The sequence below is a fragment of the Calypte anna genome, chromosome 15, assembly GCF_003957555.1.
Source record: "Calypte anna isolate BGI_N300 chromosome 15, bCalAnn1_v1.p, whole genome shotgun sequence".
In the NCBI taxonomy this organism is placed as follows: Eukaryota; Metazoa; Chordata; class Aves; order Apodiformes; family Trochilidae; genus Calypte; species Calypte anna.
This window is the reverse complement of record NC_044261.1, coordinates 10623526-10636926: the sequence shown is the minus strand read 5'-3', so window position 1 is coordinate 10636926 and position 13401 is coordinate 10623526. Positions and strand designations below refer to the sequence as shown.

The window sequence follows — 13401 nt, the reverse complement described above, 5'->3', positions numbered from 1 at the left end:
CCACCATCCCTGTTGTTCCCTGCGGGCAGGGGGATGCTCTGAGCATTGGATGCTCCAGGCAGGGGGCACTGGATGCCCACCTGTGCATCTGTGCCCCCCCAGGTGCATGGCTGAACAGTATGGTGTGATCCTGGCCTCCTTCCCCTGGCAGGGTGGGAGGGTGTGCAGATGAGCTGGGCTCTGTGCTGGCTTCCAGCCCTGGAGGTGAAGGGGCAGCAGCCAGGGGCAGCTGGCTCTGCCCCACTTGCAGCAGAAGATAAATAAAGGGTGGTTCAAGGATGGTGTGTGGTGCTGAGCCCCTTTTTCCAGCTGTGGCCCCACCCAGAGGCTGATCCTGCCCTCCTGCAGTAAGCACAGTGCAGCTGAGGTGGGCAGGATGGTTTATTTTCTGGCTTGCACTACGTCCAAGGCTGAGGCACAGTGGTAGCAGGAGGAAAGGAGCAGGAAAGGTTTTATCTCAGGGGTACCCTGGGGTGGTCCTCACTCTAACCCATCAACATTGCTGCCAAGAGCACTGCTCTGGTCTCCTGCCCCACCTCAGGTGCAAGGCCAGGACTCCTCCTGTGGAACTGAAGAGTCTGCTGCTTTGACCTTCCGAGGGGCTCCCCCCTACTGCACTAGACCAGCCCAGCCAAGGCTGGGGAGAGCAGGGGGAGCCCACCTGCCAGGCACACACAGGGAAGAGGAGTCACTGCAATAAATAAGGGAGGGGAATGTCTCAGCAGGAAAGTGGCAGAGGAAAGCACACAGCAAGCCCACTATGGGAAGGAGGGAGGGGGCCACTGCATCAGTGGCCCATGGCACAGCTATGGCTGTCACGCTCCTGGGGACTGCTTCCCTCCTTTGGGGAGGTGCTGCAGCTCAGGGGGCTGGTGGGGCTCATCCTCTGGCAGGGGCAGCCCTGGTCTGTGTTCTCCCTCTGTTGGACCAGGGCCTGGTCAATCATCTCCAGGCGAAGCGCAGGTAGCAGGCCCAGGTTCCTGGGGTCAGCCCTGGCCAGGGGGTTGTCTGCAGGGACACGCCAGGGGCCATCCTGCTCCTGTGCAGTCTGGTAGAAGGAGCTGCCCTCATGGCTGTTGGCTGCCTGGCCTCCTGCCTCCTTGGCTTTGGCTCCATGGTGCCCTGGCTCCTCCTGGGGCAGGTGGATGGTGGGGATGTCCCTGGGGAGGCCTCGGCGGCTCTGGGGTGAAGGGCTGCGGCTTGTACCCCTGTCCCGGCTCGATGGCCGCAGGATGAGGCCCTGGAACTTGGCCAGGCTGGGGCTTCGGCTCCGGTGCCGTTTCATCTTGCCTGGGCTGGGGCTGCGGGATTTGGGTGCCAGCAGGACAAGTGTGCTGTCATCCTCCTCTTCTGAGCTGCTGCCTGAGCTGTCTGTGGGGCTGCTGCCCTCCTCCGACCTGGGCAGGGAGATCTGCACCCCTACATCAGCACTTCTGGCTGATCCTGACCAGGGGCTGTGGAGCCCACAGCAGCCAAGCCCCCTTACCAACTCCCCCTGCTACCCTCACCCTTGGCCATGCTGACCTGGAAGGGCTCCGTCACACCAGCGATGCTGCTGGAGGTGTTGCTGTAGTACCCAAGGATGTACTCGCCCTTCCCCTTGGGCAGTGCCTCCTCCGAGAACATAACCTGCAGTCAAGACAGCCAGTGGACACCAGGGCTGGGCACAGGGGTGCCCCCTCCCACCTCTAGCCCCACAGAGAGCTCCAGCCCCAGCTGAGAGCAGAAATCCCCACTGTCAGCACAGTGAGGCTGCCCAAGGCTCAGCACAAAGCACTAAGGAGGTGCCCTCCTACCCCATCAGGGGCACAAAGGGTCTGTGTCCCCTTCATAGTGGGGCATTCATGCCTGGTCAGACAGCAGGGCTGACCTGAGCTCACCTGTGCGCACAGCTGCTTCTCCAGGCAGCGTTCTCCATCATCACTCCTGGCCCAGACATAGGACATATAGTCTTTAGGGTGTCGAAAGCCCACCTGTGTGCATGCACATGGGAGAGCACTGGTGAGGGGGGGTACAGGACCATCAGCCCCGCTCAGCACCATCACCCATGCCCAGCCTTGGCTCTCCTCTCACTCAGCCTGCTTGTCTTGTAAGGGGCACCAAGAGCTGCCTTGCACTCAGCAGTGCCCTGGCCCCTAGTCCCCCAGCAGTGCCAGGCTTTGGGACCCTGTGGGGCCACAGATCAGCAGGAAGAGGTAACTGCTGGATCCAAGCTTCCTGAAGCAGAGTCGAATCCTGCAGCTAACTTAGGACTTCCTAAGGGAAGGGACTGCAGAGGAAAGGTCCACACCATGCACCCATGTCCACTGGTGAGGGGTAGCCTGAAAGGACCTTGCAGAGCTGTGCAGTGCTCCCCACTCCCTCCGGCCCCAGCAGCCCCTAAGCCCCTACCCGGTAGAGTCCTATCCAGTCCCAGGAGCTCCGGTGGAAGCCAGCAGCCATCTTGTACCTGACAACTGCTTGCTCGGGCCTGCTCCATTCGTCAGCAACATAAATCTCAACCAGGGGCTTGTCTGCCTTGGAAACAAACTGTGAGAGACACATACGTGGTGAGCAAGAGCATGTCAGAGAGAGCTGCCCCTGATGCCTGGGGCACCTGTCTAGGGCTGGGCCCTCATGCATACACCAACAGCAGCCCCCAGCTTGCCAAACAAAAATAAAGCCTCACATGCCCCATCACACACACTGCACACGCTAGCTGAGAGCTCCTGCCTGTGTGCCTGGTGGCCCTAGACGGTGCCCACCTGCACTGCAAAGATGGCAGCTACTGGCTTGTGGTCGCTGACTGTGTACTCCATGTGGCTGCAGTAGCAGAGCTGGCTCACTGACAGGATGCTCCGGCTGGGCCGGCGCCCACCCGCACCGAGCCCAGCACTGGGAGATTTGATCTTCCAGAGGATGCGATCAGTCCAAGCGGGTTTTCGCTTCTTGGCACTGCAGGGCACAGAGGGGCATCTCTTGCCTGGCAGAGGGCAGTGGGCTGCACCCCAAACTGCCTCCCCTGGCACTACAGCACGCATGGGCAGGGGTTGCGGCTTGTCTCGGCACACAGCTCAGTGTGGCTGCAGGGACAGACCTGCGCTGGCTCCAGCACGATAGTGGTGTCCCAGCCTGCCACCCCGAGCCCAGCCTGTGCCCACGCCAGCATGGCTCCCCTCATCCATCCACGCTGGCATCAGCCCCCGCCCCACTGGCATCAGCACCCACCCTGGCTTGGAGCCCCACTACTTCTGCACCCCTCACAGCCCTGCCACCCATTTCCAGGCCCAGCACAGCCTTTAAGCCCTGCTCTCCTACCTGCTGTCGTACTTGTTGGTGCCCACATCAAATTTGAAGGTGGGTGGGAAGTTCAGGGGTCCCTCCTGAAAGCCACTGAGGACAGGCCAGGTGCTCTTGGCAATGTTCAGCTGTGGGGAAAAAAAGCAGGTGGGGAAGCACACCAGCCCATGGCCAGACTCCTGTGCAAGCCCCCCACAACCTCTCTACCCCCAGCACAACCACCCCTGCCACATTTCTGCAGCCCCACACAGCTTTCATGCCATACAAGTCCACAGACCCAATGCCCTCGTCCCTCCCCAGCACAAATGAAGCAGATGCCCAGCTCCCACAGAGACCATCTGGGACTGCCACCCCTTCCTTACAGAACCAGCAGCAGCACGTCCATCCCTCTCACCTGGTCCTTCTCCCAGAGCTGGCTCAGGATGTTGCTGTCGATGGCGTACTTCACAAAGCGGATGTCAAGGCTCTCAATGCGGAAGTTGAGGTCCCCAAACCAGAACACGAGGCTGTGGACAGGAGTGTGATGGACTGGAAGGGTCAAGACTACCAGAGCCAGGCAGCACAACAGAGGGAGAACATTCTGAGGCTGTGAGCAGCTGTTGCCTCTTGGGAGCACAGGTGCAGGTCAGCACTCAGCCAACAGCTGATAGCCCTGCCAGGATTCTTCAGGTAGGACCATGCACTATTAGCTGAGCAGACCTGACTTCCCTGGGCAGAAACAGGGTGAAAATTTCCACCCTGAGGCACCTACCAGAGTTAGATCACATGGCCAAGTCACAGGGGCAGAGCCAGTCCCTCCACCTCACCTGTCCCAAATCCCAACAGCACCAGGATAGCAGGAGCTGCACTAGGCCTGGATGTGCCCAAGGTAGACCAAGGACCTTCTAACACCTACCCCACAGTGCTGGATCCACACTGTGTCACAAGACAACTTTGCAGCTCTGTAGGCAAGACCCCACCTCCAAGCTGTGCTGAGATTCAGGGGACAGACCTCAGAGCCTATCTGCAGGCAGTCAAGGACCTGAGTTGGCACTAGAGCCTTGGCCCAGACAGGGGAGCAAGGTGGTAGAGTACGCACTCGTGGTCCAGGATGCCGCTGGCTGCATGCCCGTCGAATTGCTGCATGTGCAGTATGGTAGCAAAGTCCTCCTTGCGCTGCTCTGCCTTCTCCAGGTGTGCTGGCAGGTGGCAGTTCAGGAAGCAGATCATGTGGCCGAAGACTGAGAGACGAACGCTCACCCCACCCTTGTTGCCCTGTACCGAAAGGATCCCATGACTCCTCGGGAAGCCAGCCTTCTCCCCACCTCCCCCCAGTGCCACACTCACCCAGTAGCCTCCCAGCCCTGTCCTCGTGCAGTCTGTCTGGATGTCCTGCAGGAAGGGGAGGTGGTAGTACTTGGCAAATACCAGCAGGATCACACCTTGCATCCGCACTGTGCTGACCTGGAACAGGAGCAAGCAGGGACTGAAACAAGACAGTAGCCACAGCAGAGCCTGTGGGAGCTGGGACAGGCTATAGGGGCAGCACCTCCATCCTGTCTGTGCACACCCCCTGTCTTGCAGATGACTAACAGCATCTTTAGCTCAGAGATCTGTGCACACCCTCCTGAATAATGACAGCTGACATAAGCCCAGCAATGCTCAGGCTTAGGTACACACTGGGGCAAGCATCCTGGAGAGCTGTGAACCTGCCCCGCGACCCGGCAGCACAGGCTTGTTCTCACATTCACCTCCTCACTCTGGTGCAACATAGCAGGCAACAAGCACTCAAAAGCACTTGGGAAGCCTAAAACACTGGAAAAGGAACAGGGAGGCAGAAGCCAGACAGCAAGCTGGAGAGATACACCACTATCCTTTAGGTCAGCCCCCCCATGCTGCTTGGATTGCTGCAGGATGTCCCCCCAGCAGGCCATCACACCTGCTTCCTCTGTCCCTGCAGTTCAACTCTCCCTCCCCGTGGTTCACCTGCCTGGTAGGCAGAGGGAATGCCAGCTGCCCAGCTTCTTTGGGACCTCCTTACCAGGACAAAGTGGAAGGGGCTCAGCACATCCATGAAGAGCTCACTCCACTGATCTGTGAAGAGGGCATCCTTCAGGCGCTTGTTTATCTTAGAGTTCACCTCTTGCAGCCTGGGAGGAAACGGACAGGTCCCTCAGCCACACCAGGATGGTGTCTGTGTCTCAGATTGTAATAGCTCCTTGGAAAAGGTGCCACAGCACAGTGCTGGGTAGTAGGGCCAGGGCAGGACGGGAAGACCCTGGGTTTAGAGCACAGACCAGCCATATCCTCACCTCAGTGATGCTGGACCATGTGCTAGCAGGATGCATAACTGGCCCTGAAGCCCTGACCTTTTTTAAAACAGAAGCAGTTCAGCTGCACAAGGCTGAGCAGAAGTCTAAAGCCTATCTCTAGGTGCAAGAGAGGCTTACAGGACATTTCAGCTGCAGTGGTCTCTACAAAGAAGCAAAGTCCCACCAGTACCAGAGCACAGGATGTCCAGATGTTTCCTAGCCACCAAGCTCAGAGCAGCAGCAAAAAGGTTAATGGCACTCCTTCCAGCTCAGCAATTAGTGAAGGAGAACATCCACACAGAATGGCAGAATCAGGAAATGTCTTGCCCAAAAATATCAAGTGCTCGGGGCACAAAAGACACAGGTCAGAGAAAGGACACAGCCAGAAATACCCTGGAGCTGGGAAGCAGTAGAACACCCTGTCCTGGACAGGACACTGTTCCTTGCTGTTAGCTACACCCCTTGCCCCATCTATCCAGACTCGGGTCTACCTCCACAGCCCCACCCCACTGGTCAACAAGGCCAAGGGGACCAGGAAACTGGCTACAATATAACATCACAGCTTCTGCAGCCTCAGCCTCACACCACTCCCTCCTTAGGGCAAGGAACACTGGGGGAAGTCCCTTGGAGCCTTCTGGAGGCAGATCCAGCTCTTCCACTTCACACTGATAGCTAGAGGCTGCTTCTCACTTGCTGTGGAAAGGCAGCGTGTCCCTGGCCTTAGTGAGAATCCACACACCACGGCAAACCTCGAGGGACCAGTTTTGCCTTATACTCTGGCAGAGCTTGCCTCACCAGCCACACCAATAAAGCCTTACCACTGGCACGGCACTGCTTTGCCAGCAGTAAAGTGTTGCCAGGGGCACTGAGCCAATCCAGCTGTGAGAGAACAGCAGATATGTGCCCTTGAGGCCTACATACTACAGGGAAAAAGCTGAGGTGAAGAAAATGCTCCCAGAGGACTCTGTCAGGTGAGTTAAATGCCTCTACAGACCTGACCCCACAACAGTCAGGGCTCACAGCAAGAGCAGTGCTTGCAAAGGCCTGGCTCTGCACAGCATGGCCAGACACAGCCTTTTTGAGGCTTTGAAGCTCCTCAGGATTCAAGCATTTTGGTTCCCCTTAGCCCTCCTATTTTCCTAGGAGTTGGTGCTCCATGACCTTTTCTGCTATTTTAACAATTGCAATGAACACCCCTCCCTGCTCACCATACCCTGGGGAGGCTGGGGCTGCAGCTCTTCCATTACCCCTGCTCCCCCCTTCCCGAGCTATGGGGATCCCCCAAAAAGAGATGAGACAGGGCAGGGGAAAGAACCCTGCACCTCCCCCTCTTACCCAATGGCGATCATATCTGCATCATTTGTCTCTCCTGTGTTGAGGTGCAGCAGGGATGTCACATCATTTGGGGGCATGGCTGTGCCCACATTCCAGGTGACCACTGTGATGCTTGGGAGGACAAAAGAACAGGCAAACACTGGGGCTCAGAGGTGTTCTCTGTTGCCCCCTTCAGCCCCCTATCTCCACCAAGGAAGCTCTCTGCCTTCAACAGAAGTGGCCACAGCTGAAGCTTAGCCAGGCACGTATGCCAGGTCTGTAACTCCCATTGGAGGGAGATGGGTCCTTGCCTCTAAACCTACCCAGGGTCTTCACCTCAGTGCATGGCAAGCCCTGCTGTAAGCCAAACGCTGGTGAAATTCTAGAAACCAGCACAAAGAGCCCTCATTTCCATCACTGAAGGCTGGCACCTCAGGCAGCCTGTGAGACAGTGTCCCCAGAAAACAGTTTCCCATCCCTTCCCCGAGAGCCACACATCCCTCCAGCTCCTAGGGAAAAAGACGCGGAACTCGGGTCCCAGAGCCTGCCCCAGAGCAGGGCCAGCCCCATGGACCAGGGCACGGCGTGTGACAGCATCGCTGCCCACCCCGCAGCAGTGTCCTTCAGAAGCGCACAGCCGCCCTCAGTCACGACACATCAATGCCGCTACGCAGCATGCGCCAGCGGCCGCGGGCTGGTTCGGCAGCGGCAGGACGAGTCTCAGTCACGGGGGACACGTTCCAACAGGGAGGGAGGGCAGTGCCACAGCATTGCCACAGCTCAGGGACAGCGGGGACAGATAGCACCCGCTCCACAGCCTCTGCCATGCCCCAGTGCCCAGACTCCCCAGCGCTGCCTGTGCAGGCACCGGGCACCCTTCCCCCGGGAGCCTTTCAGCCCCTCATCCCAAATCCCCTCCTGCTAAAAGCCACCCGCAGCAGGAGGGACGGGGCAGCCCCAGCCCCCGAGGGGCTTCGCTCGTTGTTTCCTCCCAAGGGCAACTCGGCACCGCTCCCCCCCGCCGTTTGCCTCGCTTACCGGAACGCGCCGTGCTCCGGGCCCCGGCCCGAGCAGCCGGGCAGCGAGTCGCAGGAGCCGCTGGAGCCCGGCAGGCCGAGGGACCTTCCGAAGAGGGGCTGCTCCTCCGGCTCCGGCTTGGAGAGGGCCGCAGGCTTGGAAAGACCCACCCGCCCACCGGCAATGAACTCGCTGGAGACGGCTTTGGGCAGGCCGGCGGAGCGGGGCGAAGAGCTCGCCCAGGCCGAGATGTGGTCGCTGGACTCCGCCTTGGGAAGCATCTCCCTCCGCTCGGCGGGCAGCGGTCTCCCAGTGGCTGCCTGCTCCAGGGGACCGAGCTCGGGGAAGGCGGGCCAGCCCAGTGCCGGGCCGGGAGCCGCCGGGGACGGCACGGCTGGACGGGCCGGGGGCGCACCTGGACTGGGCGGCAGCAGGGTCGGCAGCGAGAAGGCGTGGGACCCGCCGGCTCCCTCTGGTTGGGCCCGGCCGACCTCCAGCGGCAGGGGCTTGGCAGCCCAGCCCGGGACGCTCTCCTCGGGCTCACCGCGCTGTGCCCCCGCGGGCCGGGGACAGCCGTAGGGGAAAAGGTCGCCGGAGCAGTCCGGCCGGGGGCGCCGACGGCCGCCCGGGACAACGCCGCCACCCCCGAGGAACGGCACAGCCGCTCCGCTGTCAGGCCGGGGCCGGGCCGAGCCCCCGGGGACGAAGGGCACCGGCCGTGCGGGGGAGGCGGCGGGCCCGGGGCCCCGCGGGGGGCCGGCCCGGGACCCCGAGGCGGCGGCCGAGCCCTGGTCCGCGCTGCCCCGCCGGGCCGGCTCCATCCCGTCCCAAGGGCCCGGGCCGGCCACCGGAGCGGCAGGAGGGAGGTGCCCGCCCTCCCCGCGCGCACCTGCTACCGCCCCGATCACGTGATGGACAGGGCCCCGCCTCCCCCGGCGCCAGGAGCCCAGCGCGCGCTCCCTGCGGGTACCGGGATCGGGTGGTCCCGCGCGCTGCCAGCACAAGGGTGCTGCCGTGCGGGCCCGTCCGGTGAGCGGTGAGGTGCGGAACCCGGACCCTCCGCTCTGCTCACCCTTTCTCGGCGGGTCGGAGTGCCGCCGGTCCCCGTCCCCGTCTGGCGCCAGGGTTTGTGTCCAGGGGATTTTATGTGTGCAGCCACTGGTGAGAGGCAACTCCTGCCTGTTCCAGTGCCCCGCCAAGGGCTGCACGGAGCAAGTTGCAGAGATCGGTAATTTACTCGGGTTTCAGATACAAGTTCAGGAATTGCTGCTGATAAACACTGCGCAGAACGGAGCTCGAGTTCGTGCTCCCTGGGTAACATCCGACAACGCTGGAGGCAGAAATCAAGAAGTGTCCCAGCCTGGGTCAGAGAGGGCTTCAAGACCCCTCGACTGGACTAGATTTGACGCAGCTCCCCCTTGGACATAGTTGAGATTCTCTTCCCCAAGACCAGAGGATTCTGGAAGGATTCTGGAGAGAACATCTGGAGGATGTTCCTGGAATGCACAGATAACTTCATTCTCCAAATGTTAGAAGAACCAACAAAAAAAAGGTGCTATGCTGGATCTTGTTCTCACCAACAGGGAGAGGCTGGTGACCAATGTTAGTCTCAGGGATAACCTTGGCTGCAGTAACCACAAAGCACCAGAATTCAAGATCCTCAGGGCAGCTAGGAGGATGTATTCCAAACTTGTGACCCTGGACTTCAGGCATCCAGTCTTCAATCGCTTCAGGGATCTGCTGGCCAGAGTACCATGGGATGAAGCCCTGGAGGGAAGGGGGGCCTATGACAGATGGTCAGTATTCAAGGATTACCTTCTCCTTGTCCAAGAGCAAAGCATACTGATAAAGAGGAAGGCAGGAAAGAATGCTCAGAGATGCGCCCGGATGAGCAGAGAGCTCCTTCCTCTTCAGAGAGAATTCCTTAAAGTCTTTCCCTGCTCCATCATGGGGTCCCTCCCACAGGAGAAAGTCCTTAGCGAACCTCTCCAGTGTCAGTTCCTATCTGCCAGGCACAGTTCCTCGGGAGCAAACTGCTTCAGCGTGGGCAGCCCACAGTGCCACAGACTACTTTGGGAACAGTCCCCTCCATGGTTGCAGGGACACAACCTCTGCTCCGTGATCCTCCCCAGGCTGCAGGTCCACAGCTGCTCTGCCAGGATTCCACACAGGCAGAAGGTCCACAACACCTGCTCTGCCGTGGTCCTTCAGGGTCTGCTCCACTGAGCTCCTCCAGGAGACAGGCTACCATCTCACCAGGGGATGTAGAGAAAAATCTCTTCAGGCACTTCCTTCCTCACCAGCCTTTGTCTCTCTGCTCCAGCATTGCTCTCCTCTGGTGTTGTTCTCTTTTCTGGTGTTGCTCTCTCTCTGCACTTCTTGCTTTCTCTCATCTCCCCCTTCTCCTCTGCCCTGCTCTTAACTACCGTCTATATCCCCTTCTTGAACATAATAATCGCTGAGGTGAAAATCTTTTTGTTCACTGATGGCCTAAGGTAGGGCCCAGCATCTTGGAAAAGGGAGAGCTATTCCAGCTGCTTACCTGAGCCATCCTTGGGGGAGGGGACCCTTTCTCTGCTACCAGAAACAGCGCAGCATCAACCCAGAACAATCTGGGTGTCCAGTTGCACATATATGAAGTCAGGAGTGCAGATGTGTGTATGCATACAGCTGTGTGTATGCATAGAGCTTTATGTTGCATGCACACTGTTAATTGCATGTGTGGCTGTGTGTGCTGGCACATGTTCCTGTGTACAACTGTGTGTGCTGGTGTCTGGGTGCAGGCATGCAGTGAGCAGTTGTGTATGGGGGTAGCTCTGCCTGCCACTAGGCACCTGTGCGGGTGTGCAGTTGTACCTGTGCGCTGGTGTGTGCTCTGCATATGGCTCTGTGTATGTAGAGTTCACAGTTGTGCACCATGATGTGCGCACACAACACTCTGCCATGCACACACAAACGCTGTCCTGGCACGTGTTCTGTGTGTGTGTTTGCAACGTGTGTAGAAGGGTGGTTCATCTGCAGTATGGCAAAGTGCAGCCTGCACGCGCATCCATAGCCTGTAAAGGATTTGCGTGTGTGCAGTGTGGGGGGCGTTCATGTGCACACAAGGGTGTGTTTGCACATGCACACTTATGGGGGGTGTGTGTGCATGGGTGAGGTGTAGGGGTGTGCACCGGGCAGGTGTGCAGAATTGGGCACATGGGGTGTGGGGGCATGTGTGAGTGCACAAGGGGGGTGTGTGCACACACGTTTGTGTGTATGTGCATGTATGTGCATGCGTATATGCACGTGTTTGTTCATGTGCATGTAAGTGCATGTGTGTATGCGTACGTGTGTGCGTGTGTGCACACGCGTGTATGTGCGTGTGTGTGCGTGTGCATATGTGTGTCTGTGTGCCTGTGTCTGTTTCTGCTTATGGGTGTCTGTGTGTGTCGTATCTGTGTGTGTATGTGCGTGCGTTTGTATGCGTGCGTGTGCCTGTGTGCGTGTGTGTGTCTATGTTGTCGCTGCGCACGCGTTGTGCGTTGCTCGAGTGTAGCGTGTGCGCGTGCCCGGCCCGTGGCGTGACGTGGCGGCGGGGGGATGCGGCGAGTGGTGTCGCTGCCGATGTCGCCGTCGCTGCCGATGTCGCTGTCGCTGCTTTTGGCGGCGCTCGCGTTGGGGGACGGATCGAGACCTCCCGAGCTCCGCGAGGGCAAACTGCGGGACCTGGCCAGGGGCAAGGTGGAGGTGAGCGCGGGGGGCGGGGGGTAACGGCGGGGGTGGCAGCGGGAATGGCAGCGGGAATGGCAGCGGGGGTGACAGCGGGGGTGACGCGGTGTCTCCTCCCGCAGACCTGCGGCGGGTGACGGCTGAACCGCCTGAGGGAGGTAGGTGCTGCTGCGGGGGCGGGCGGGGGCGGGGCCAGGGCGTCCCCGCCGCTGATCCGGACCTGTGCCCGCAGGTGAAGGCCTTCGTCACCCAGGACATCCCCCTCTAGTACCCCCGGCTGCTGCGCCCTGATCCCTCCGTTGCCTCCCAGCACCCCCGGGCTCGAGGCCCAGCAGAATGGGTGTCGGGAGGGGATTTGGCTTGGGATGGGGGCAGAAGGGGATGGGACGGGGATAACGGGTGGGATGGAACAGGACAGGATTGGGCGGGATGGGAAGAAGGAGAGGGCAGGATGCGATGGAGGACAGGGTGAGACAGGATGTGGGATGGGAGGGGATGGAGGACAGGATGGGATGGAGGATGGGATGAGGTGGAGAATGGGATGGCTGGGGGATGCGATGGGACAGAGTGGGATGGAGAACGGGATGGGAGGAAATGGGATGGGTTTAGAGGACAGGATAGGATGCAGAGCTGCGTGGGCCTGCCCAGTACTGTCTGCTCCTTAACGCACTGCCCAGCCATAACCTCGAGATGAAACACCTGCCTGGTGCTGACCCTGAGCTTGTGCTTCTCAGCCACCGATATGAGGAGCTGGAGGTGAGCAGGAAACACAGCACCCACCACCACAGCGGGGTCTGAAGGGGGTTGGTTCCCCGCCAATGCCAGGCTGCAATCACTGTCTGTGTGCAGAGAATCTCCCTGAGTGACATGACACGGGAGGAGATCAACCAGCTGGTGCAGGATCTGGGCTTCTACCGCAAGGAAACACCTGATGCCCCTGTGCCTGAGGAGTTCCAGTTTGCCCCTGCTAGGCCTCTGCCAACCCTGCTTCCCCACCAAGCTTCAGCTGCTGGTAGCAAGACACCACCTGACCGTGACCAGGGAGAACACCCAGACCTCTAGCTAGGGATGCTGTGCTAAGGAGAGGGCCCTGCAGTGAGTTCCCAGTATGCAGCTGGGGAAGGTGCTCCTGCTGTTCCTTGGTGCAAGTGTAGACTCTGCCCTGAGGATGCCTGAGCAGCCGCAGGCTTGAGGGCTTCCTGGGAACTGCAGGTATCCTGGCAGTCTTGTGTGCCTGTTGCCCTTCCTCTCCTGCAAGCCTGGCATCCCCAGCCAGTTGGGAGCATTCTTTGTGCTCCCTCACAATGCACCAAGGTTTGGGTGACTCCCAGAACTGGGCAGTGGTATCCTACCTGAGTGGGACAGAATGAAACCCTCAGCAGAAAGCCCCAGGTGCTGAGGGTAGATGTGCTGAGTCCCAGAGGTGGGAGAGCTGCCTTGGGTGGGGTATGGCTTTACACCTCAGCGGGCTTGTCTTGTATTGAGTCCCCAGTAAAACCCTTGTGTAAGATTGGTGCAGTGTGTCATCTGTCAAGGAGAGAGGGGAAGTGGGCAGTGGAGCAAATCCCACACCGCTCTGCTTTGATGCTGGGTGAAGTTGGGTGCCCCAGAGCCACTTGCAGAAGTGGAAGGGAACAGAGGGTCACAGCCACTAATGGCAAGCTGACAGTGTCCATGGATCTGTGCCATTCTTAGGGGGGATGGAGGAAGGGATGGGGTGCCATAGCTTGGGATGAGCTCTTCACATAGGTTGTGCGGAGGATGGATGCAAATCTACAAGTGGGTCTTG

At 59.6% G+C, this 13401-nt stretch overlaps 2 protein-coding genes across 2 annotated transcripts; one reads left to right on the top strand and one right to left on the bottom strand.

Annotated features, from left to right (window-relative positions):
• Positions 1–129: 129 nt before the first annotated feature.
• On the bottom strand, positions 130–8722 carry INPP5J (inositol polyphosphate-5-phosphatase J). Its single transcript, XM_030460593.1, has 12 exons — positions 7923–8722; positions 6906–7016; positions 5300–5408; positions 4606–4722; positions 4358–4533; positions 3674–3785; positions 3298–3407; positions 2745–2934; positions 2392–2529; positions 1881–1973; positions 1525–1629; positions 130–1411 (listed from the first exon to the last, which is right to left on the bottom strand). The coding sequence occupies exons 1-12, from the start codon at positions 8720–8722 to the stop codon at positions 788–790; spliced, it is 2685 nt and encodes an 894-aa protein (XP_030316453.1). The 3' UTR covers positions 130–787.
• Positions 8723–11431: 2709 nt separating this feature from the next.
• SELENOM (selenoprotein M) lies at positions 11432–13124 on the top strand. Its single transcript, XM_030460597.1, has 6 exons — positions 11432–11630; positions 11735–11770; positions 11845–11879; positions 12290–12368; positions 12462–12645; positions 12933–13124. The coding sequence occupies exons 1-6, from the start codon at positions 11484–11486 to the stop codon at positions 12980–12982; spliced, it is 531 nt and encodes a 176-aa protein (XP_030316457.1). The 5' UTR covers positions 11432–11483; the 3' UTR covers positions 12983–13124.
• The last annotated feature ends 277 nt before the right edge of the window (positions 13125–13401 follow it).

Excerpts from the sequence above, each read along its gene's own strand:
- INPP5J (XM_030460593.1), bottom strand. The coding sequence starts at position 8,722 with ATGGAGCCGGCCCGGCGGGGCAGCGCGGACCAGGGCTCGGCCGCCGCC. Across the intron at positions 4,723-5,299 it reads GCCCCTTCCACTTTGTCCTG|GTCAGCACAGTGCGGATGCA; the intron begins GTAAGGAGGTCC and ends CTCCTGTTCCAG. Across the intron at positions 4,534-4,605 it reads CAGGGCTGGGAGGCTACTGG|GGCAACAAGGGTGGGGTGAG; the intron begins GTGAGTGTGGCA and ends CTTTCGGTACAG.